Source organism: Dipodomys spectabilis, unplaced genomic scaffold (assembly GCF_019054845.1).
Source record: "Dipodomys spectabilis isolate Male_0828 unplaced genomic scaffold, ASM1905484v1 ptg000094l, whole genome shotgun sequence".
Lineage (NCBI taxonomy): Eukaryota > Metazoa > Chordata > Mammalia > Rodentia > Heteromyidae > Dipodomys > Dipodomys spectabilis.
This window is the reverse complement of record NW_024870771.1, coordinates 19,506,758-19,531,347: the sequence shown is the minus strand read 5'-3', so window position 1 is coordinate 19,531,347 and position 24,590 is coordinate 19,506,758. Positions and strand designations below refer to the sequence as shown.

Below are 24,590 nucleotides of genomic sequence, written 5' to 3'. Positions count from 1 at the left end.
AGCTTGTTTAGCCTCCAGCCTCTCCTCTGCTATCTTCCTCTCCTTCTTTTCTACTCTTAAATATATTTTCTTCTTTAGTTATTAAGTTAAAAGCCCAAGCTATTTCTCTTAGCATTCTTCATTTTAAATAGTTCACAGGTATTCTACTCACTAAAATTAAGTTCTTTCCTTCCTTCCTTTTCTTCCTTGTTTGTCTCTCTGTGTCTTTCTTTCCTCTGTCTCTCACTTTCCTTTGTCTCTCTCTCCCTCTTTGTTCCCCTCTCTCCCTCTCTCCTCCCTCCTTCCTTCCTTCCTTCCTTCCATGCTTCTTCCTTTCTTTCCTAATAATGGGTGCTGATCATAGGACCACGACTATTTCTATTATCCTTTTCACTGAAGGCTTGTGATCTACCACTTGAGTGGCAACTCAACTTCTGAATGCATGGGGGTTAATTAATCAAACTCCCAAAGACTTTTTTGCCAAAGTTGGCAAAAGACCTCAGTTTCCTATGTAGCTAGGCTTAGAAGTATGAGCAACTGGCACCCGAATGTATTTCTTAATGTCCAATCTATGTCTATATTCTCTGAATTTTTTTTACTATTTTTATGCTTCAAGCATTTTTGTATTCTTCTATTATTGATTATGATTGTAATTTCAATGAGGTCAGTAATGTGTAACAATAATCTTTTTAAACATTAATTGATTTGTAATATCGAAAAGGAATAAGTTTCATGTCTGGTGTCTGATGGGTTTGTTGGTATTGCTGTTGTTTTTGTTGACAATCCTGATGCTTCAACTCAGGGCCCAGACACTGTCCCTGAGCTATGTGCCCAAGACTGGTGGTCTACTGCTGGATCGAAAACTCTGCTTATGGCTTTTCTGGTAGTTAATTGGAGATAAGAGTCTCATGAACATTCTTGCTTGAGCTAGCTTCAAACCATGATCCTCAGATCTCAGTCCCTGGTGCTCAGCTGTTGTCTGAAATTTTTGTTGTTACATATATGTCTATTTAATCAAATTTGTTTATCATTATGTTGTAATAATAAATTTTATAAATGATTTATTTTTTAATTTCTGAGAAAAATGTATGTTAAATTTTCCACTGCAATCCTATTTTTTTCTTTATTATGTTTCACAGTGATTATTTACTGCCCAGTTTTATTAATTCCCTTTAAATTCTGAATTCTTTGACCTTTTTGGTAAATTAAAATTTTTGATTGTACCGACCCGTTTACTGCTTTTGTTATTCATGATGATGATTTTCAAACATTAAAATTGTACCACCAAGACTATGAATGTAGGTTAGTGGAAGAGCCTCTTTGCTTAGTGTATATGAGGATTAAGAGGCCAATACTTAGCAAGGCAAAACAAAATAAAATATCAGTATATATACTTCTTTTAGTATATGTTTATATCATATAAAACTTTCTGTCTTGCAATTTTGTGATTTTTTTCTGTGTATTGGAATGTTAGGTTTATAAATACCAGTGACACATTAATTAAATAATTAAACTAGTACTTTGCTGAGCTGAAACTATTACATGGGTATTTGAGGAAATTAGAAGAGACAAACTTCAGCTAAAATAAGTCTTTTAATATCTAATTGCATATCAACATATCACATATTCTCTTAGTATTCAATGAGTAAATAACACTGTACTAAAAAATGATAAATATTATCTAAAATGAAGCCCACAGCTATTCAGTAAGATTTACTGTTCCAATTGTGCTTTCTGCAGAATAATTGAACTGGAATTATCTTTGGTTGTAAATATGCTTCCACCACTGTTGTGAGGGTGTTATTTAAACCAGCCTCAGGCCCACACAGAGCTTTAAAATCCCTTCCTTTACTGAGCATCATGCAGCTGGCCCTTCCTCTGTGAAGCCCTTAGCACAATCCCTTCAATAGGAAATCTGCTTCCTCCTCTATGAAGACCACTCTGGACATTTCTCACACTGAACTCTTTGTATTTTGGCCTAGTGGGGTATTTGGATGTTCTTTCCTTCTTTATATTTGGAACATTTATTTCCCTGATCTGGATCTCCTTTTCCTCTCGAAAAATAAACCACACTCTTTCTTGTCCCATTTATTTATTTATTTATTTATTGGTCATGGAGCTTGAACTCAGGTGTAGATGTTGTTCTTGAGCTCTTTTGCTCAAGGCTAACAATCTAGCACTCTAAGCCATACCACCATTTCCAGTTTTCTGGTGGTTGATTGGCGATAAGAGTCTCATAGACTTTCCTGCCTAAGCTGGCTTTGAACTGTGATCCTGAGATTTCAGACTCCTGAATAACTAAGATTACAGGCAAGCCAGTAGTGCCTGGATTGTCCCAAATTTTCATAAATTAGTTGTACATTTCAGTCCTTTTTCTTTTTATTTAATTATTATTGTTGTTATTGTTATCATCATCACCTTTAAAGAGTTGAATAGAGGTTTCAATTTTAAAAAATCAGCTTTAACAAATCAGTAGGATACATCTTAAGCAATCACCCCTTTCATTGTTCTCTCCATTTTTTCCAACCCCACTCATATCCCAAGTTGCCAGTTACATTTTTCATATGCATATTGAATATAATGACTGTATTCACTACCCTTTCTCCATCCCCTCCTTTTGACCTTTACATGCCTGTCAAGCAAAATAATTTCAGCTTCTTAGTATTGATTTTGTTAAAATATTCATTAGCTGTTCAAACATCCTCCCCTGAGTATGACTTACTTTAATCAATTTGTTTGTGTATATATATATATATATATACATGGGATCTTGTATATGTTTTCATATATGTTTATAATTTATATCTAACTTCCTCAAGAGAGAAATTATGTATCCTTTGTAAGTTTATTTTTTTTAATTTTTAGGTCTATCCATTTCCCTGCAAACACCATGATGTTATTTTTCCAATAGATGAGTAAAATTCCATTGTATATATTCAACATATTTTTGAGCCATTTGGCTATTTTAGAACATCTGTATTATTCTCACAAATTGCCTATTGTAAAAAATACAGCAGTGAGTATGAATGTGCAAGTATCATTACTGTAACCTGACTTGTAATGTGCAAGAGAGGTATTGCTAGATCACACAGTAGATTTATATTTGCTTTTTAAATAAATCTCTAAACATCCTTCCAAAGTGGTTGCACTAGTTTACAATCCCACCAGCACTGTAACATGGCACCTTTTTGCTACCTACCCACCAGCAAATTTATTTTTTGATGGCCTCTTGCTGATTTTATCTGAGCTGGCCCCCAATTGAAATCTTTGCCTTTTCAGTTGATGGGATTATAGGGATGAAACATGTTGCTCTGTAGCAGGTGGCTCTTTTTGATCAAAGAATTGTATTATGTATCCTTATTATCAATCTAGATTGAATAGAGAAGAATAATTCAACTATAATGCTTGGTGTAGGTTTATTTATTTAGTTTCAAATAGCTAGCCCATTTTTAACTTCCACTGGTTGACTAAATCATCCTTGATAATTTAACTCATATCTAAACACCAATTTCTCAAATATTGTAGTATCTCTGGTGTAATCTTCCTTTGTGTTCTTATGCTAATTTTACAGTCTTTTTATTATAATGATTTATGTTAATACCTTTTAGTATTGTAAAAGCAAGTTGCTACTCTATTTTTCTCTTTCAAGGTACTCTTGATTGGCTTCCCTCTCCTATTACCCATTTATCCTCATTTTTGCAAATTTTCTTTTCTTCTTTTGTTTTCTGAAGGAAAAAAATGTATTTCTTTCATGATTGCGGGCTAGAAGCCCAAGACCAAAGTAGAGATTGAGTTGCTTTCTTCTGTATTGTCCTTTCCTGTCTTGATGAGAGCAGGTCTCTTACTGCCTTTCCAAATGATCATCTCTCTACATCCACTGGAATTTTTTAGTTAAAATTTTATTAAACATCTTTTATAATACTTTACCTAGAGACTTTAAATCTTCATAAAATTTAGCCTTTACTTACATCACATAGTATACATAGCATTTAATTCTTCCTTTATTTATCTTCATAAAATTTCATAGTTTTCTTTATATAGGTCAAATCACTTCCTGAAACAGTTATTTCTAGATATTTCTTGTTAATTTTTCTGCAAATTATATCTATTTCTTTGTTTTATTTTCTAACTGGTTTGTTAGAAAGTTTTTAATGATAGCATATTTAGTTTTTTATTGGCATTTTAAATTGATAAATGTTGATATGACTGCTTTGGACCTTTTTTTATTGTGAAAATACCATACAGAGGGGTTACAATTACATGAGCAAGGTAATGAGTACATTTCTTATCAGGCATTGTTGCCTCCTTCTTTGTTTCCCCTTCCCATCCCTTCCCATCTCCGTGCCCCACCCCCCCACTCCAGGCCAAAGTCAGGTTCCATGGTTTCCCTTATTTGCAATAACTAGTATATGTATGAGACAAGCAGAAAAGGTCAGATAAGTTGATGTTAGGTGAAATGAACCCCAAGATAATTATTCAAATGCTTTTTCTTTCTTGCGATTGTTTCTAACATATTTATAAGATATTTCTTTGTTGCTTTGTATGTCCCTCCTCTACGATATAACCCCTGCTTTCATTGTATTTGATGTTGGTATAATTTGTGGAGGGGAAGGGAAAAAACAAATCATCTAAATAGGGATACAGGTGGACTCATTGCAACAATGAGATGCACAAGTCATTATGTCGAAAAACGAGCTTTGGACCATTTTATATGATCATTTTTAATCTTTGTTCTTTTAAACTTACTATAGCTAGTGGTTAAAGAAAACTTCTAGCCAGGTGCTGGTGACTCAGGTCTGTAATTCTAGATACTTTAGAGGCTGAGATCTGAGGATTGCAGTTTGAAGCCTGTCTGGGCAGAAAAGTCTATGAGAGTCTTATCTCTGATTAAACACCAGAAAACTGAAAGTAGCACTATGTCTCAAAGTGGTAGAGTGCTAGCCTTGAGTGAAAAAAGCTCAAGGACAGTGCCCAAGCCCTGAGTCCAAGCCCCATGAGCAAAGAAAAAACAAAAAACAAGCAAAAACAAAAACATAAAAAAAAACCAAAATTTCAAGATAAAATTTTTTTCTGAAATATTTAAAAATTTAATAACATGAACTGGAACTATGGGAAAAATAGACAAACATTACTAGAAAACATAAAATAGCAAAAGGTGATTTTGTGATTCGGCTGAGAAATAAAAAGGTGTGCTAAGTTTGGAGATGAGAAAGGAAATTTAGACCTGAGGTTAGGAAAACTTCCACAGGCTGATAAAGCCTAAGACAGTGCAATGAGGGAAAGGAAGCAATGCAAAATACATGAGCAGATATTTTAATCCCTTCATCTTTGCTAACACAGGTAATTAGCCATCATTTATATTGTTACATACTTAAAACTGAATGGGCTTCTTTGAGTTTGATACCTCTTGAGCTATTTATAAGGCTTGAAGATTTAGCTCTATATAATCTGAAGAACTCCTCAAGGCTGAAATCATAAGAAGACTGACAAAATATGTCATTATATTAAGCAGATTTTCAGAGTGAAATGGAATAACACAATGCAATAAAATTGCATTAACCCTAACCTGTTATAGAGTTGTTATCACAAATGAATTCATTGTGTTCCACAGGTGAAGTAGTTCAGAATAAATCATGCAGGTCAAGACTGAAAGGAAGAGCATCATGTTTCCCTTTCTTTTTTTCTCTTTATTTTCTTTATTGTTATTTTGTCACTATATCCTTTTGTTTTCATTATATTCACAATATTATGAAACATTTACTGCATAACATGGGACCATATGAGTCCTGAATAAAATAGCGTTGCAAACCACCCTCTGCTTCTCAAAGTCTTTCTGTTCATTAACTTGGTTTCTACATCCATATTTTGAAATATGGAAAATCTCAAAAGCCATTTCTGTATTATGGGCTTATTAAAAATTATAAACATTCACATTTTAAAAGTAATGCTATAATGCCTGGTAAGTGGAAAATTTAAAACAACTGTAATGCATGGGAAAATCCTGTCACTAGGAAATCATTAACATTTTGGCCTAATGGAATCAGAGCATCCAACAATGGGTATTGATTGTGTTTTCATCTGTATCAAGTGACAAAAAGCTTCAGATTGGCTACATGTCAATAAGGTGAACTTCAATTTTATAATACACCTGATAAGTTATTTTGAAAATTAGGTCATCTTTACCTGGAACCAATATTGGATATTTACCTTTTTTCAGCATGCCTTTTCCAAAACCTTTTCACATTTTACACTTGCATTCATTGAATTAGTATAAAATGGTTGGGAGGGAGATGAATAATTAAAATTTAATTTATTCTAATTTTGCCCCGTGTTGATTTCCTTTTAAAAATAGAATTTACTTCTCTGAAATAAATCAAATTAGAACAGCATTTTGGATTTGATTTTCAAATGCTACCAAAAGATTTTCTTTTTAGTCGGTCATGGGGCTTGAACTCTGTTCTTGGGCAGTGTCCCTGTGCTCTTCAGCTCAAGGCTAGCGCTCTACCACTTGAGCCACAACACCACTTCCAGTTTTCTAGTGGTTTATTGGAACTAGGAGCATCATGGACTTCCCTGCCCAGGCTGGCTTTGAACCACGATCCTCAGATCTCAGCCTCCTGAGTAGCTAGGATTACAGACGTGAGCCCCCGGCATCTGGCCCAAAAGAACTTTATTTCACAACTTTCACTAATATTAAGGCTTAGAAGGTATTTAGCTACATTAGGTCCCTAATTTGCAAATTTAAGCCAATAATAAAGCATAATATCTTATGCAGGAGCAGAGATTTACTTCTCTACCAGCCCTTCAGCCTTGGGGAAGGTAAATTCAGTATCCAACATCTGTATTCTAATACAGTTGTTTTGGGAGAGAGTTTTTGATTTATTTCCTTTCTTTTTGTCTGTCAGTCTGTCAGTCTGTTTTCTGTCAGTGGAGCCATGCTCAGAAATTTTGAAAGGCTCTACAAAGATATGTTGGATAGCTATTTGTATAATATTATGCTGTAAAAACTTGTTTTACAAAATGTAGAATAGCATCAGAGGAGATTTTGTTAAAAATGGAAAATTTTAGCCTGGCATGGTAGTATAAGCTTATAATCATAGCAAAGAGGAGGCTGGTACATGAGTTCAAAGATACCTTTTTCTACATAGTGAGATCCTGTCTTAAAAAATAAAATCCTGTTTCCCATCCAGAATAATTATTTTAGCAGGTTCCTAAGTGAGATTTTTATTGTATATGTCTAAGGTCTGAAATACAAATAGCAATGCATATCAGTAATAGCTAGTTACTGTAGTGAAACAGGTCCACGTTTGTACCATTTCATGTAATTACTCTTATAATTTTCTTTTGTGCAAAGGGCACATACAATCTACTTATTTGGAAGGTGCTTCACCTTCAGTACACTTTGTTTTATCCATAAGCTTTATGTTGTTCCTTGCATCTCTAGTTGGTCTTCCTATATATTTGGTGTTTTGTTCTTTAATTTCTCAGCCCACTGTCCCACTACTTACTTTCTATCTATCTATCTATCTATCTATCTATCTATCTATCTATCTATCTATCTGTCTGTCTGTCTGTCTGTCTGTCTGTCTGTCTGTCTGTCTGTCTGTCTGTCTGTCTCTATCTATCTATCTATCTTTAATCTATTTTTTCTTTTAGATTCCATATTATAAGAGGAAATTATTTGATATTTTATTTCCTGTGTCTGGTTTATTTTACTTTTTTGCTTAGAATGAACTTCCTCAACTGTATCCATATTTTTGTGAACATCAGAACATCAGAATCTCTTTTCTTCTTAAGGATAAACAATATTTCATTGCCACTGTGAACAATAGATTTTTTTACATAGTTATTTCATTGTATGGTTTATCTGTCTTTAATTTGTATGGTTACCTTCATATTCTTCCCTTAATTGCTGTACCTATCTACATTTCCACCTAAACGTACAAGGGCTTTTTTGGGGGTCCATAATATGGTTAAGATTGTCTCTTTTAGTAACTTTCCTAACAGACATTATGGAGCAATTTATAGTAAATTTTATTTTCATCTTCTTAACCATAAATGACATCAAAAATATTTATGTCATTGAATCTTAGGCCCAATTTCTTTCTCTCTCTCTCTCTCTCTCTCTTTCTCTCTCTCTCTCTTTCTTCTTTCCTTCCTTCCTTCCTTCCGTCCTTCCTTCCTTCCTTCTTTTCTTCCTTCCTTCCTTTCTTTTCTTGTTCTTTTTTTTCTTTCTCAAAGCTTGCCCTCTGCTACATAATCCACAGCTTCATATACAGCTTTTTGGTTGTTAATTGGAGATAAGAGTTTCATGGATTTTCCTGTGCAGGCTGCCTTCCAGCCATGATCCTTACATTTCAGATTCCTGAGTAGCTAGGATTACAGGTGTGAGTCACCAGTGGCTGGTTTGCCCCCCCCCCTCGCCTTTTTTGTCACTTGTGGTGCTTGATCTCTGGGACTAGGCACTGTCCCTGAGCTCTTCAGCTCAAGGAGAACAGTCTATCACTAGAGCCAAAATAGCTTCTGGTTTTCTGGTGGTTAATTGAAGATAAGAGTCTCACAGACTTTCCTGCTTGAACTGGCTTTGAACTGTGATCCTCAGGTCTCAGCCATAAGCCATGGGCACCTGGCTGACATCTTTTTAAATTCAATTATATAGTTCTTTTGTAATTGAGTTTTATCATTTTTTTTCTATAAAATTTGAATATTAACCACTTACCAGATACAGATTTTGCAGTAATTTTCCTAATCCATTCACTAGTGTTTCACTTACTGATTGTTCTATCTTGCTGTGGAAAGAAGCTTTATACAGTAGTGTGATGGATCAATCCATTTTGGCCCTTGTAGCCAGCGTTTTCAGATGATATGTAGGAGTCCATTGCCAAGATCAGTGTCCAAAATAATTCCCCTGTGTTCTCTTACAGGTATCTTATAGTTCCAGGTCTGCCATATAGGTTTGTAGTCCTTTGGGGGCCATTTACGTGTGTTGATAAGGTCTAATTTCATTGTTCTATATATGGTATTCTGTGTATGGAAATATATGTTCACTGGCACTAGTTAGGAAAACTTTCCCATTGTGTCATTTTGGTGCTCTTGTTGAAAATGCATTGACTGCATATGTGTGGATTTATTTCTGAGCTCTCTTTTCTCTTCCACTGATAAATATATCTGCTTTTATTCAGGTGACTGAATTTTTCCATTTAGAAGCATTGTTGTAGTATCTACCCCTCTTTTGCAAGGCACATTGTTTGTTCTTGTAGATAATAAAGTTATGGAAAACTTGAAACTGAGGTCAAATGCCAATTTAGATTAGATTAGAATATTCAAATATGATATACCCTCCAATGGACTGGAGGTGTCATTGGGAAATTTTGTTTTCATGATTGTCTAGCTGTTCTCTCAAGCCATTCAGGTTATACAAGTATGCAGACAGTAAGCAGTTTTAGGGCCGCACATCATGACATGAGGATCATCAAAGTTACATGCATTTGTGAAGCTATGTGATGTATTCCTCACTGTGAGAAAAGGTCTTGCTTAGTAACTTTCTGCCTCTACATCCTATGAGGGCTTTCTTCATTTTTGTCTTAAAAGCTATTTACATTTTTGGGGGGGTTTTATGACTCAGTTTATCCTTTATACTTTCCTTAGATGTTGGGATGCATTTATGGGTGACTATTTTCAAATTGTTCTTGCCTGAGACTTTTTTTGTCTTTTTCAGTGAGATTGAGCAAAGTATCTGTGATAGTTTAAAACTATAAGCAATAGGTTTCTGCATTCCTGATTATTGAAGAAGCTTCCCTCAATCCTCTGAGCACTAGCTAAGTATACTGGTGCCAGCATGATATACTTATCTTGTCATTTCAGTAATGTGGGGCTGATTTAATGACTTTCATGTACTAATTTTTAAAAGATGCTGCAAATATAAATAATGAAGTCATTTTACTACTTGTTTTAAAAGTTAAGTGACAGTTTGTAATCCGAGCCATCCAGGTGCCTGAGATCCGAGTTTAGCAGTAGAAATCCAGCCAAGGCAGGGAGGTCTGTGAGATTCTTGTCTCTAATTAATCACCAAAAAGCTGAAAGTGGAGCTGTGATTCAAGTGGTAGAGCCCTAGCCTTAAGTTAAAAAAAATAAAAAGTGAACAACAAAAACAACAGTTAAGTGACAATGACAACGCACTATGAAATGATGTTATAATTGAATCATTTGAAAATCTTTTTTTTTTTTTTTTTGTCAGTCATGGGGCTTGAACTCTGGGTCTGAGTGCTGTCCCTCAGCTCTACCACTTGAGCTACAGCATCACTTCCAGTTTTTCTGGTGGTTTATTGGAGTATCACGGACTTTCCTGCCTGGGCTGGCTTTGAACTGTGATCCTCAGATCTCAGCCTCCTGAGTAGCTAGGATTATAGGCGTGAGCCACCGGCGCCTGGCCTGAAAATATTTTAGAAATAGACCTTGTCATGAACCAATTGCATCAGAATTTTGAAGTACTGAATGTAACTATTTTTCAATACTCTCAAACTGTTGATGCCCAACAACATAAAACAAAATAAGCAGAACCCACTAAAACTTAATTTCTAAAATATATAACTTAGTAGATTAGTCCCTTATTCAACATTAGGTAAACAATTTAAAAATTCTTCCAGAATTTTTGGATTGCAAACAAATCTTGACAACTTGACTTTGGTTTTTAATAATTCATGATTTTCTTAGTTCAAAAATATACCAAGATGGTGTTTAAAAAGTAAATTTGAATAATAACTCATATAGCCAGTGTTAGCTTTCATTATATCTCATGTCTTTTAATGTTTGTGTGAACACAAGAAATAGAAAATATTTTTTCCTCTATTATTTATGTGTTTTTATATAGGACTTCTTGAAGGAAAAAAATCACATTAATAAAAAAGAGAAAAAAACCTCAGTAATTTAGTAACATGTATTATCTCCCTAAAAATGAAAGTTAATATGGAAAAATGACAGATCTTCTAAATAGATCTGAGCTGTCCTACACTTCAGGCTTAAAATCATCTTCTCTAAATCAAAGGAATAATAGGATGGAAAAATCCCCAAGTAGGATAACTATCAGGAAATTCACTATAAAATAGAGGTGAAGTTTATTATGCAGACTTGAGTCAATGCCCTCTCACTGATGAGTCTCTAGTGATCTAATCAACCTCTTTACAAACTGAGATTTCCTTTATAATATCTCTTAAAAGTGAGCCCTAGATACCTCAAATTATTTCAAGAACAGCTTCTTCATCTGGAGTTCTCAAAACAATAAGGTCCAAAACAATTCTTATGCTATAGAAATATATTTGTGGTCATAGATTCTCATCTCCTACAGTCATGTTTTGGGGTGAGATATCTATATCCTTACATCCATCCAAAACTGAAAGCAGAAGGGTGCCAGTAACTCACACATGTAATCCTAGCTAGGCAAGAGATCTCAGGATAGTAGTTCAAAGCCAGCCAGGGCAGGAAAGTCTGTGTGACTCTTATCTCAAGTTAACCACCAGAAAACTGGAAGTGGTGCTGTGGCTCAAGTGGTAGAGTACTCTCCTTGAGCTGAAGAGCTCAGTACCCAGACTCAAAGTTCAAGCACCATGACTGACAAAAAACAAAAACAAACAAACAAACAAAAACCCTGAAAATAGCTTTTGCATTTGTGATCATATTTTTAAACTGGTTTTCTTCCTTAACCCAGTTTTATGCAACTATCAGTATTATTTCAATTATATATATATATATATATATATGTATTTGTACACACGTATATATATATATATATATATATTATATACATTGAATTTTCTTAAAATGATACAATCATTTAATAAAAGCTTTAGTTCCCTAGCTTCAGATTATTTTGAAGAGTTCTCTGATAAATAGTATGAAGTCATGGAGCAAATATTTGTTATTTGTTTTTATGTAATTAACTTTATGTTTTTTCTGAGGTTTTTCAGAGAACCTATAAGTTAAACTTGTAATTTGAATAACTGTTCCTATCTGCACAAATTTTGGTGTATACACTATCAACCAGTGATGAGAAATCAAAACTATTTCCAAGAATAATGGAAATAATGATATTTCTGTGTTATTTATTTATTCACTTATTCTTTGATCTGGCCAGGGTTATGGTGGCTATATTGCATCAATGATCTTAAAATCAGATGAAAAGCTTTTTAAATGTGGATCCGTGGTAGCACCTATCACAGACATGAAGTTATATGGTGAGTATATCTTGCCGACTGATCTAATCACATATATTGATTTGTAGAAAAGAATATCCCAAACCAGAAAAGCTCCATTTAGTTCATTCATCATGTCTTATTAAAGTCTGTTTGAGTTGTTTATCACATCTGTGATTCAATTGATTTAATTGCAGCATGACAATTAAGTTAGAAATATTGAAAGAAATAATGGATTTGGCTATATCTTTTGGTTTATTCTTAACTTTCTGTTTTCTTGGGTCACAGCCTCTGCTTTCTCTGAAAGATATCTTGGCATGCCATCTAAGGAAGAAAGCACTTACCAGGTAACTAACTTACAAGTAGCAAAAAGCATTGTTTTGTCTAAAAATAAGCTCAAATTGTTTTTATGTAAAATTTTTAAATATAGATATCTATGCTTTCTTTTGTAGGCATCCAGTGTGCTTCATAATATTCATGGTTTAAAAGAAGAGAATATATTAATAATTCATGGGACTGCTGACAGTGAGTATTATCTTTGCTGCTACTGCTGATTGAGACCTGACCATTTAGGATGGTATACATCTTGGGACTACTTTCCAGGAGCCTTGTAAATAAATCTGCAGAAGAAGAGAGCAGGAAGTATCTCAGCCACATGACAAGAAGTAGAAAGAAGAAATACAAGGCTAAGAGACAAGGAGACCACAGCCTCACATGGCACAAATGCAGAAATTTTCTATGATGAGAGGAATGGCCTGTCTGTGCTGGGGAACATAGTAGCCACTGGCTACTTACAACCATTTTGTAATTTGTGTTTATCAAGACCAAAGCATACATTATTTACTTAAAAAAAAACAACATAATTCTAAGCCAGGCACTGGTGGCTCACGCCTGTAATCCTAGCTACTCAGGAGGCTGAGATCTGAGGATCACGGTTCAAAGCCAGCCCGGGCATAAAAGTCCATGAGACTCTTACCGCCAATAAACCACTAGAAAACTGGAAGTGGCGCTGTGGCTCAAGCAGTAGAGCGCTCGCCTTAGGCTGAAGAGCGCAGGGACAGTGACCTAGCTCAGAGTTCAAGCACCATGACTGACCAAAAAATAATAATATAATAATAAAATAGCCAAATGTGTGTAATGACCATGTCTACAGTATTATTCAGCACACCTCAAAAGGATATATGATAAAATGTGCGCACACCAGATGAAAGATGTAGAGATCCCTCACTTCAATGAGGTCATTCACTTCAATAAACAACAAAGATGCTCCTAAAAGGAATCTGTAATGCCTCTCATTGTTTTCATCCCCTTAAACATGGAGAACGGGGTCAAGTGATATATATAGTTACATGGAGTTGTTTTTTTATTTTGCTGGTCATGGGGCCTGAACTCTGGGCCTGGGCGCTGTCCCTCAGCTCTTCAGCTCAAGGCTAGCGCTTTACCACTTGAGCCACAGCGCCATTTCCGGCTTTTTCTGTTTATGTGGTGCTGAGGAATCGAAACCAGGGCCTCAAGCATGCAAGGCAAGCGCTCTACCACTGAGCCACCTTCCCAGCCCCATGGAGTTGTTTATAGTCACATGAAGCATTCAGAGCTCAAAGAATGTATATCTTTATCACCTTTTGTGATACTTTAAACAGAAGGCTGAGAAGCTTTAGCTCAATTCACTGTTGACAAAAATCCATTTTAAAGAAAGAAACATCCATCTGAGGATTCCTAGAAACTGAATGGAGAGAGTCCAAAGCCTTAAATTAGTCTCCTAAATCTTGAACTATTTTTTTGGTCCAGCCTGATCTGCTTCTGTATTTTTAGCCAACAGAGAAAAATCACTGAAGAGTGCTTTATAAAAGCAAAAGCTTTTCAAACATGTCAAGCTATGATTAAAACAAAGTGTAGGTCAATATGTGTGTGTGTGTGTGTGTGTGTGTGTGTGAGTGTGTACAGGTGTTTGCAACAAAATGCCAAGGGACAGATATCTCATTGAATTCCCTACAATTCTACAATTCTACCTCCTACAATTCTTCTGCCAAGTGAAAAAGGCTTACATTAATAAAAATATATTATCTGTTTAATATGTGTGATAGATATGTTATAATGCAAGTAAGACTTTATTAATATGGCTTATCACCCAAAATCCATAACCACTCTCACCATCAATGAAATATTAGATAACCCAAAAGAGGAAGACTCTAGGAGTATTTGAATAATACTCCACAGAACTTATGAAGGTCAAAAAAATCAAACTCACATAGATCAGAGGAGATTCAGAAACACAATCCATATATGTGAGGTGCTATTCTGGATGGGACCCTGCCAAAAAATGAAAACAAAAACAAGGAAAAGACCATACACTGGTGGCTCATACCTGTAATTCTAGCTACTCAGGAGGCTGAGATCTGAGTTTTAGGGTTCTTCAAAGCCAGCCGGGGCAGAAAAGTCCGTGAGACTCTTATCTCCAATAAACCACCAGAAAACTGGAAGTGGCGCTGTGGCTCAAGTGGTAGAGCACTAGCCTTTAGCTGTAGAGCAAGGGACAGCACCCAGGCCCAGAGTTCAAGCCCCATGACTGACAAAACAACAACAGCAACAACAACAACAACAAAAACACAAGGAAAATAATAATGGACATTTAGTTAATAGTAGAGATTGATATTGGCTTCTTTATGTGACAGATGATATCCCCAAATAATGTAAGACCTACAAGTAACTGAGACCTACAGGTACTGTTTGCATTCTCTTGGAATCTGAAACTGTTACAAAATTAAAGTCTATCCATAAAAAGAAAGATGTGATACAATGCTTAGATTTCATGAATGCAAGAGAATATGAGACTTTTGAAGGAAAACTGAATTTTGCTTTAGGGTATTAAGACATTACATATAGGTCAATACACTCATGATGCTTTATATTGATTCATTTATTTCAGCAAAACCATAGTATACTAGGTGTTACTACTTTCATATTTTATTGATTAGAAAAATAAATACTAAAAGAAGCATACAACTGTTAGTAGAAAGAGGTTTCAGTTAACTGAAGTTCTTATTCACCAAATACTGAAGTGTTGGTCATGTGATTACATTGTCTTCTAATTTATTTTGTCTCTAGCTAGCTTGCTAGCATGTTTCAGTACTATTTTAAATTCCTTTATTCACACATGCTTGCATTATGGTAATTCATGTTGTTCCTATAAGAGTTCAGACTCATTCAGTTCCAGTCTTGCTACTCAACTATCTGAGAAAATACAGAGATTCAGCACTGATTACCTGGGAAGAATCACACCTGAATGAGCACACACATACAACACTTAGGGCCTGGTAGTCTACAGGTGCTGAACCAAGGACATTAAAATACTACTATAATATTACCTAGAAAAATTACAATCAGTTTACTCAGAGAGTTAGGTTTTAACATTCCTACTAAATCCCAAGGATTTAGTAGACTTCAATAGAGCATTAGCAGAAAACATAATCCAATTGAGAAATTCACCTATACAATTGTCTTTGAGGTGTGTTCATACAGAAGTATTAATGGAGTTCTTTTTCTATCTTTTTTTTATGAAAACAATAGGTGAGTTACCTAAGGAGTTAATTTACCTGAGTAGTCTCTCATATCAATTCACATTCATGGAAGCTTATATCAACTAAGCAGTTTATATTTATTTAAGTTTTCATAGTGATTTTTCTCATTAGGTTTATTAGGAGACTCTTGAAAAAATCTTGGGCTTATTTAAAATAAGGTTAAATACTTATTTGAAATTGTTATGGTCTGCTATGTAGTACGATGATTTGACAACATAGAACTTGAACATTAAAGAGTTTTAAACTATTTATAAATTTTCCATAGTTATATAAAACAAATACAAATTGTTACTTTGGAAGCCACTTGAAGATGGACATAGCACCAAGAGGAATAGCCAATTCTCACACCAGCAAACAATAGCACAGACATATCACTGGCTGGCCAAAAATTTCATAATTACTTCAGTCAACACCATTCTTTGTATTTGCATGTGTTCATGCAGAAGGAAGGTAGAAGCAAAAGGGAGTAATCAGTATACTCTACACTCAATACGTAGCCCTAAACTGATGGAGAAATTCTGTTCTAATATAAAATTGTAAAGCAAATTGTATCTGAGAGTAAATCCTAGTAATCTTCACAAAAGATTAGAAGGCTGTTTAGATGTATTAATACTAATATATATTTACTATGTTGAAATGTCTATAAAGTATGAAATGTGTGAATAATTTGAAAGAAGAATAAAAATATATCTAAGTAGCATCCCTCTACAGTAAGTAAACCTTAGTCACAGTGGTTTAACTTATATAATGTGATGTGAAAGTAATATCATGTCTAATAGATTTTTTTGTTAAAATCAAGTATTAGTCTTAGAAGCATAGCATGCAGGTAACATACTCATTATCCTTGAAAAAATAACTAAATAAAACTGATTCTAATAAAATTATTTCAAATATCATAATTTAATTTCTTACAGCAAAAGTTCATTTTCAGCACTCAGCAGAATTAATCAAGCATCTAATAAAAGCTGGGGTGAATTATACTATGCAGGTGAGTCACGTTTTCAGATGAATGTTGTATTAGCTCTCACACAAACACCTGAGATAATCGACTAATAAAAGGAAAGAGTTGAACTTGGCTCACAGTTATGGAGGTTCTATCCCATGTGATCTTAGACTTGAAGCAAGGCAGTACATTATGATGGGAAAATGGGGGATAGTACAATAGCCCCATCACAAACCAGGGAGCCCCCAAAGGGAAGAAGTTGCTGGAAATACCATTGATGACCTAAAAAAACTCCTACTAGGTCCCACTCTTGGAAGTTCCCCTGACTCCCAAAAGAAAGAGAAACTTTGAGTACCAAGTCTTTTAATCAGAGGTTTAAACAAGACATTCAAGGCCCAAACCATTCCAAAAATATTTTTAACCTTTTGTGTGAGTTTATTGTTTTTCTCTTTATTGCAGAATTACTCCTTCTTGCTTTTTCTTTTCTTTCCTACTAGTGCCACAAAAAAAAAAATAGCTTCTTTTATTATTCCAATTTCACTGTTGTTTTCTAATATGATTTTTAGGGAACAAAGATTGTATGTTTTGCCCTAATTGCACCAAGAATGTGTATCAGAACATGCTTTATCAGAACATGCTTTATAAGTGGATTTCATTAACCATTTAAAAAAGGTCTCCTTTTTCTTTAGCCTTCTATTGTTACAATTATTGAGTTTTTCTAAAGTAATTTTCTGTTTCTTTTATGTCCCTTTTATCTTTTCTCTACTTTCCAACAGTCTTTCCATGAAAAATAGGAGGGAATCAAGTATCTGGAAGAACTATTACAAGAAAAAATGATAATATATCACACTACCATTTAAATTATGTCTTCATACATTTAACAAATATTTGTCAAAGACCTAGAGTATGGTATTAAATATGCTGGTTGTAAACAGGACCTTTTTAATGCTATCAGGAAACTTTCAGCTTGATGGGATCATAGAAAAATAATAATTTTAATTTCTCAACATTGAATGAATTCAGTCACTTTCTCATTGTTGAGGCAAAATATCTGAGGCAGTCTATTGAACAATGGAATTATCTACTTTATTCTATGGGTTCAGAATTTCTAGTCCAGGGCAGTTTGGTCCCAATGCTTCAAGATTGTTGTGGCAAAGTGTATGGCCTTTTAATTTCATGCTGGCTTGGAAACAAAGGAAAGACAAAGCTAGAATGAAAATATTCTCTTAAACAGGCACGTCCTCATGATTTGGCTTACTTCCATTCGCCACATCTAAAGGATCCTCCACTTCTCAATAGAGTCACAGGAAGAGGACCATGCCATTAACCCTAGGGCTTTGGTGAAAACATTTAAGGATCAAACTATAAGCCTATCAATTGTATAACTCACACCTGTAATCCTAGCTACTCAGGAGGTTGAAATCTCAAGATATCTGTTCAAGAATAGCCCAGGTGAAAAGTTCATTAGACTCCATCTCAAAAATAACAAACAAAAAGCAGGATTGGAAGTGTGGCTCAAGTGCTTTCTCAACTACTTGCCTAGCAAGCATGAGACCCTGGCTTCAAACTTAAGCACTGAATAAATAGATTCAAACCATAGCACTCTGCCCTGGCCTCCCATCATTTGATAATTCCAAAAATATTTAGTCCATCTCTAAGAATCCTCAAAGTCTTAACAGTTCCATCAGAGATGAAAAATCCTTCTCTAAAGTCTCTGTGAATGAACACAGACTCAATTGTGAACTCCTGTAAAAGAAAAGAAGAAAATGACAATAGTAAGATACGATGGTGGGACCAAGTAAATGTTGGCATTACAGTGAACTAATAATGAATTGGATCAAAACAAGATGAAAACCCAACAGAATATATGTTAAATATTTCAACACCAAGCCCAGCATCTGAAATAGAGTTTACTCAAGCTCCATCCTTAGGTCTTTTCTGATTACATGCCCCATGGCCTGTCTCTTTGTCTGGCCTAGCACATTCTGCAACTTTCCTATTCAGGTATTACAAATTCCTGGCAACTCTGATCTATAGGGTCTTTATTGTACTCTGGCTTAATCTCACAGCTTCATGCATCACCTTCCCAGGTGTTGCTTGCAAGGATTGTGAACCTTCCACAAACAGACTGATCATTCAGGCCTTCATTTGAAATATGATGGATGCCTCCATGAGCTCATAACTCTTTTATTCTGGGAGCCAGCATCATGTAAATGACAACATTTTCTGCTGTTAGGGTTGTGGAAACCTATATAGCACTGGTTGGCTGAGGAACAAATCTCTATAAAACAAGTCCCAAGAAAGCCTTGTGTGAGCAAGATGAAGAAGATTGTCAAACAAAACTCCTAGAAAGGAATTGATACCTTTTCACCTTTGAGCTTGTAGGGGAGGGGTTTTGCTGGTTCCTAAGATGTCTTCAAAGGAGAAGCAAGTGTGCTACACACCCAGTGGGCCCAAGATATAGAAATGTTCTCTTCTTTGATGTGTTCATTCAATAGTTGATCTCCCTGTTCTTAAGAAAGATCTTCCCTGGATTGTAAAACTGGCCATAGGATAAAATAAGATTTATAGCCCTGTCAAAGTAGCAAAAGAAAATGTATAATTACAAGCTTTCTGAAGTAAGTTTTCTAAGAAAAGAGAGGTGAAGAGCTATAGCCAGGAAACATCTGTCCAAAGTTCAGTCAAGCAGAGAGCACTATTCACCCTAGCATAGTTGACAGACAAATGTATAGTTTTTAATATATTTTTTTTCTCTTTAATTATACTTTTTTGACTGTGAGTCAAAGCCAGGCATATGTATATGTTAGGAGATCAATCTATAACTGAGCTGAAATCTAAGCCACTGATTAGCTATTTTTTTAATCCTTATGAAAGTGAAGCTAAAACATGGAATGCTGATGGATGATGGCTGCTTTGATTTTTTAAGTCTACTTTCTCCTCCATATCTTAGGTCTACCCAGATGAAGGTTATAATGTATCTGAAAAGAGCAAGTATCATCTCTACAGCACAATTCTTAGATTCTTCAGTGATTGCTTAAAGGAAGAATTATCTGTGCTACCACAGGAACCAGAAGAAGATGAATAATGGACCCTGTTTATACAGACTGTAGGGGACATTGTGGCTCAATGAAAACTAAAGAGACTGTCATATTGTAGATGCTCCAGAATTTCAAGGACAGCTTGAGGAGATGACACTGGAACAGCACACTCAGACAATGAACTAGAACTTGAAGACAGACATCCAAGTCTACTTGTTGCAAGGGTACAGAATGTGTTTCTTTGTAAAAGGAAGGTCAAAGAGTTGGTTTCCTGGGAGAAATTAGTTTCACATTAAAGTAGGAATAGTGCATGTTTTCTTCTGTTATCCCCATTTGTTATGTAACTAGTTGCTCTCATTTTGATTTCAGTAGCCACCATTATCTTTGCATATGATGCACAATTCATCATCAGTACTCCAGTCCTTGATCTTGATGGCTGAACTGCAACCTAACTCTTTACTGTACCTTTATAATAAGTGCAATTCTTCACTGTCTATTATTATGCTTAAGAAAATATTCAGTAAATAAAAGACAGAGTATTTTATGTAATTTCTGTTTATAAAAAGGACATTATTAAATGAGTCAAAGGATCTATAGAAATTTGGATCTCAGTAACTTCCAACGTTCAGCCAGTTATCAGTAGACACAATATCTTTAAATCAACACATGAGTATATGTGTCACTATATTCATATATATATATATACACACACACACACACATGTGCATATACAGTCAGTGAATCTATTCTTACATGTTATTCATACTACAAAGGGTAAACTCTTGATGAAGTAGAAAAGATGATCTTTTACAGGCTATAATGGATGCTTTGTTTAATGAGCCAAATATGATGAAGCATTTTTTCCAATTCCAATTGCTATTGCTTTCCTATAAATGCTTGGGTTGTGTTTGGTATTGTTTTTAGTGGTTAATAGTTTTCTAGTTGCAATTTAATTTTTTGAATATGATACCTTGTCACATGTAAATTAGATACTTAAATATTAAATTATAGTTTCTGATAAAGAAATTTTGTTAACAATGCAGTGCCACTGAGTGCTATTTTGCTGTTTCAGTGGAGAAGGCTTTTTTAAAACCACATGGTCCTTTTACTTCTGTCTCTCAGTGCAGTCAATTCTCATTTTCATTGTCAAAGCAAAGATATGGGATTATGTCATCTTCCTGTTCTATTTAGTATTTCATGCCTGCCCAATTCATCTGTTGCTGTTTAATTTAAACCCTTCTGGTGAGAATTAAAAATGAAGTATTTTTTATTCACTGGCCCAAAAGTTCATAGACAGCAGTGTTTGCACGTTGAATGGAAGGCACACAGTGCATCAATTTCTGTGCTTTATTGACTTAAAGTAGTAAATAACAAGAGTGAAAAATAAACTCTACTGTATGGAGTCATTTTAAATCATGAGATCATTAACTTTAGTGACTAAAAAATAAACGCATCTCCCCCTTTATGTGAGGGATTATCTGAAAGCTAACTCTGTAGCCAAGTTTTGACATTCAGAAAAATCTATACAGTGTACTGCTCTCATGGTTGAAGACAAAAGTGTCTAGGGGAGACTGGTTTATCATGTCCTGAAAATGCCAGGAAAAGAATTTTAAAAATAGCAAGAAATCACTCAGTCACCATTTTGCTTTGTTAAAGTATCAGTTAGCAATTTGCCTGTTTATAAATATGGAAATATCTGACTGGGTCTTCCATTTTATTCTGGATGAGTTGGAATTGTGACTCACTGCTTCATTAGATTCAATTTAAAATGGAAAGAAAGGTCTGCAGAAAGACCCATTCCAGGTCTATTTCAAGAAAAGTAAACACGTTTTTTTAACAAAATCAGTTGTAATGTTTAAAGGGAATTTTTTGCCTATTTTATTAAGATGGAATTTTCTTTTTAGGCTGATTTGAAGTCCAATGGAAGCTTTTTAATCAATATTTTAGATTTCAACCACTAGAGTTTTTTATGATGCGAATAATTATGTTGTTTGAAAGATGTGGTTTTATTGAATGTTTACTTGAGTAACATTTAAAAAGTGTTTATCTTTTACTGTTCATCATTTCTCTTGCTTTATTATTATTATTATTATCAATGTTTATCTATTTTTCAATTAATTTAATACAGTTTGTAATGTGAAAGACATTTGTCTGGGACCCACTTTCACCTTGAGGGCTAAATGGATCCTAAATGAAGCATATTGCTTAGAACGAAGGTAGACATTTTTTCATTTATGTGATTCTTAAGTTTTAACAACTGGGTCATCTTAGACAAAGGAAATACACAGCAAATCATAGTCTACTACTCACAAATGGAATCATTATAACTGTATTCCCCTTTATATTTTTGCATCAGTTTTAATCCCATGAATTCATATATATGCATAGTAAGTATTTCCAAAGACTCCAATGACAAGTTTCCCAAGATAAACTAAACATTCTGTAACACAAGAGAGCAGTACTTACTAAGTCAGAGATGAACACATGACCTTTGAATCTATTTTGATAGAGAAAATTATTTTTCCTCTCAACTACCACTTAGACAGTGATCATCCTTGCACTTAAAACCAAAAGAGGTTTGCTGATCAGCTCACTGAGGGTCTCCTAGATGCCACAGGTAACTCTACTATAATAAAGTGATAGAAGAACTGCCCTTAGTGTATGGAGAATCTTTTCTACCATGACCTTCAGATGCTGCAGAATTGTCTGGGAATGAATTGCTCATAAGTCACTAGGGTCAACGAAGGAACATAGCCCATAAAAAGAGTTCCATATGAAGTACCTATTGTCCTTCCTTTTATGTTCTGCTCACCTACCCCTCTGGCAGCACCTGCATTGTGAAAGGTGATCTGGGCTCTCGTCGGTGCTCTCTGATTTTCACATTCTGTTCTGAGGTTTCATTGACACTAACATTGGTGACCTGCTAAAATAAACAGATGGATCACTTATGGACTACAAACCTACATGAGAATAATTATACAGAGCTGAAACCCAGTTAATGGAGGCCAGTAATAGGTGACTGTAATTTCTACTTTCAGAGGCTATATATGATTCTTAGAAGGCTCTGTGGGTCCCAGTATAGACAGTAACACACCCTTCTATTTTTTTTCTTTTCCATTTTATTCTTTTCAGTCCCATCTCCTATTTCTTAAAATAGGAGAAACAAACTATACAGGCACCAAATGATGTAGGTCCTGCTTTATTTGAAAACGTGTTCTTCCTTTCTTTCTTTCTCTTTCTTTCTTTCTTTCTTTCTTTCTTTCTTCCTTTCTTTCTCTCTCTCTCTCTCTCTCTCTCTCTCTCTCTCTTTCTTTCTTTCTTTCTTTCTTTCTTTCCTTTTTTTGTCAGTCGTGGGGCCTGAACACTCTGGGCCTGGGCGCTGTCCCTCAGCAATTCAGCTCAAGGGAAGCACTCTACCACTTGAGCCACAGCACCACTTTCTGCTTTTTTTGCTTATGTGGTGCTGAGGAACTGCACCCAGGGCCTCAGGCATGCAAGACAAACACTCTATGACTCAGCCACCTTCTCAGCCCCTGTTTCTTTTATTTTTCTGTAAGAGCTTATTGCTGTGAATACTATGGAAAATAGAAACAATATTATTTCTTTCAAGATGTAGATAAGCTCTTTCTACCTAAATATTTTTAAACTCATATTCTCTACCAAGCTTATGCTAAATCCTCTAAATGTATTATCATTCATTCTTCTCAATATTCCCTGAAATGGTTACTAGTGTTCCAATTTAATACATAATATGCAAGTTGTCAAAATTTACATAAATTTGAGCATAAATAAATTATATCTTTAAATAGACTAAATTAGACCTCCAGCCCACTTAAAATCCATATTTTCACCAGGCACCAGTGGCTCACATCTGTAATCCTCAGGAGGCTGAGGTTTAAGGATTGAGAATTGATGTCAGCCTGGGCAGAAATATCCAAGAGACTATATCCAATTAACAAGAAAAGGCCAGAAGTGAAGGTGTGGCTCAATTGGTAGAGGGCCAATCATGAGCGAATAAGGTGAGTAGGAATGTGTGGCTCTCTGAGTTCAAGTACTGGCATTATACATACATACATACATAGAAAAATCTATGTTCTTAGTCATTATCCTCTATGTTACTCCCTTCCTAATAAAACAAAAAGATTTAACTCACTCTCATTTCATTTGAGAAGGCATGCCATCCCGTATATTTTGGGGAATGCTTTGGAAGCAATGAGCAATGATAGCTAAATATATTGCTATAGCATACTGGAAGTTACATGAACAAGTTCCTTAATTTCAAGAGGACATATATCTACCTATAACATATTTTTTTCTGTTAGAAATATGTAAGAATTGTTCCTATCAAAGCTTTTGCTCTGATGACCATGACTACATACCTGGAGAGTGACTAGTAAATTCCTTTGTTCAGGCATTATGCCTAGGACATTCCAAAGTCTTTCCAGGAGACACACTATAATAATAGAAACATTGTGTTGATCAAAATGCTCAGGCTTGTAAACATGACAATCTTATAAAGCATTTATATGCTATGCAATCTGAAAACATACGATAGTATATAGTCATAGCAGGTACTGACAAACCTATTCACAATCTGACTTTAAAAAATGTTACCTACCTCTTATCTGTCACTGTAGGAAATAGCTTGGGTTTGCCATTTATCAAATCTATTAACAACTATTTTATTTCATTTGCCAATATTCCAGCAGTTGTTGAGCTCCCATATTTGAAATTAAAAAACAAAACAAAACACGTTAACTCAAACGTAATGCAGAGAGACTTTAAAGTAAATAATTCACACTAATATACTCTTAATTTCCTTAAGCTTGGATTGTCTGATACAGCATCATAGATTTTTTAATTA

The 24,590-nt window shown here is 34.8% G+C and overlaps 1 protein-coding gene across 1 annotated transcript in view; it reads left to right on the top strand.

Annotated features, from left to right (window-relative positions):
* The window catches only part of Dpp10 (dipeptidyl peptidase like 10), a 666,755-nt gene extending 646,862 nt beyond the window's left edge, over positions 1–19,893 (top strand). The window contains exons 22-26 of the mRNA XM_042685166.1: positions 12,110–12,209; positions 12,456–12,514; positions 12,620–12,692; positions 16,660–16,733; positions 19,639–19,893. Of these exons, the coding sequence (XP_042541100.1) occupies positions 12,110–12,209; positions 12,456–12,514; positions 12,620–12,692; positions 16,660–16,733; positions 19,639–19,773 (441 nt within the window). The 3' untranslated portion in view covers positions 19,774–19,893. The remainder of the gene's footprint in view (positions 1–12,109; positions 12,210–12,455; positions 12,515–12,619; positions 12,693–16,659; positions 16,734–19,638) is intronic.
* Positions 19,894–24,590: the final 4,697 nt, after the last annotated feature.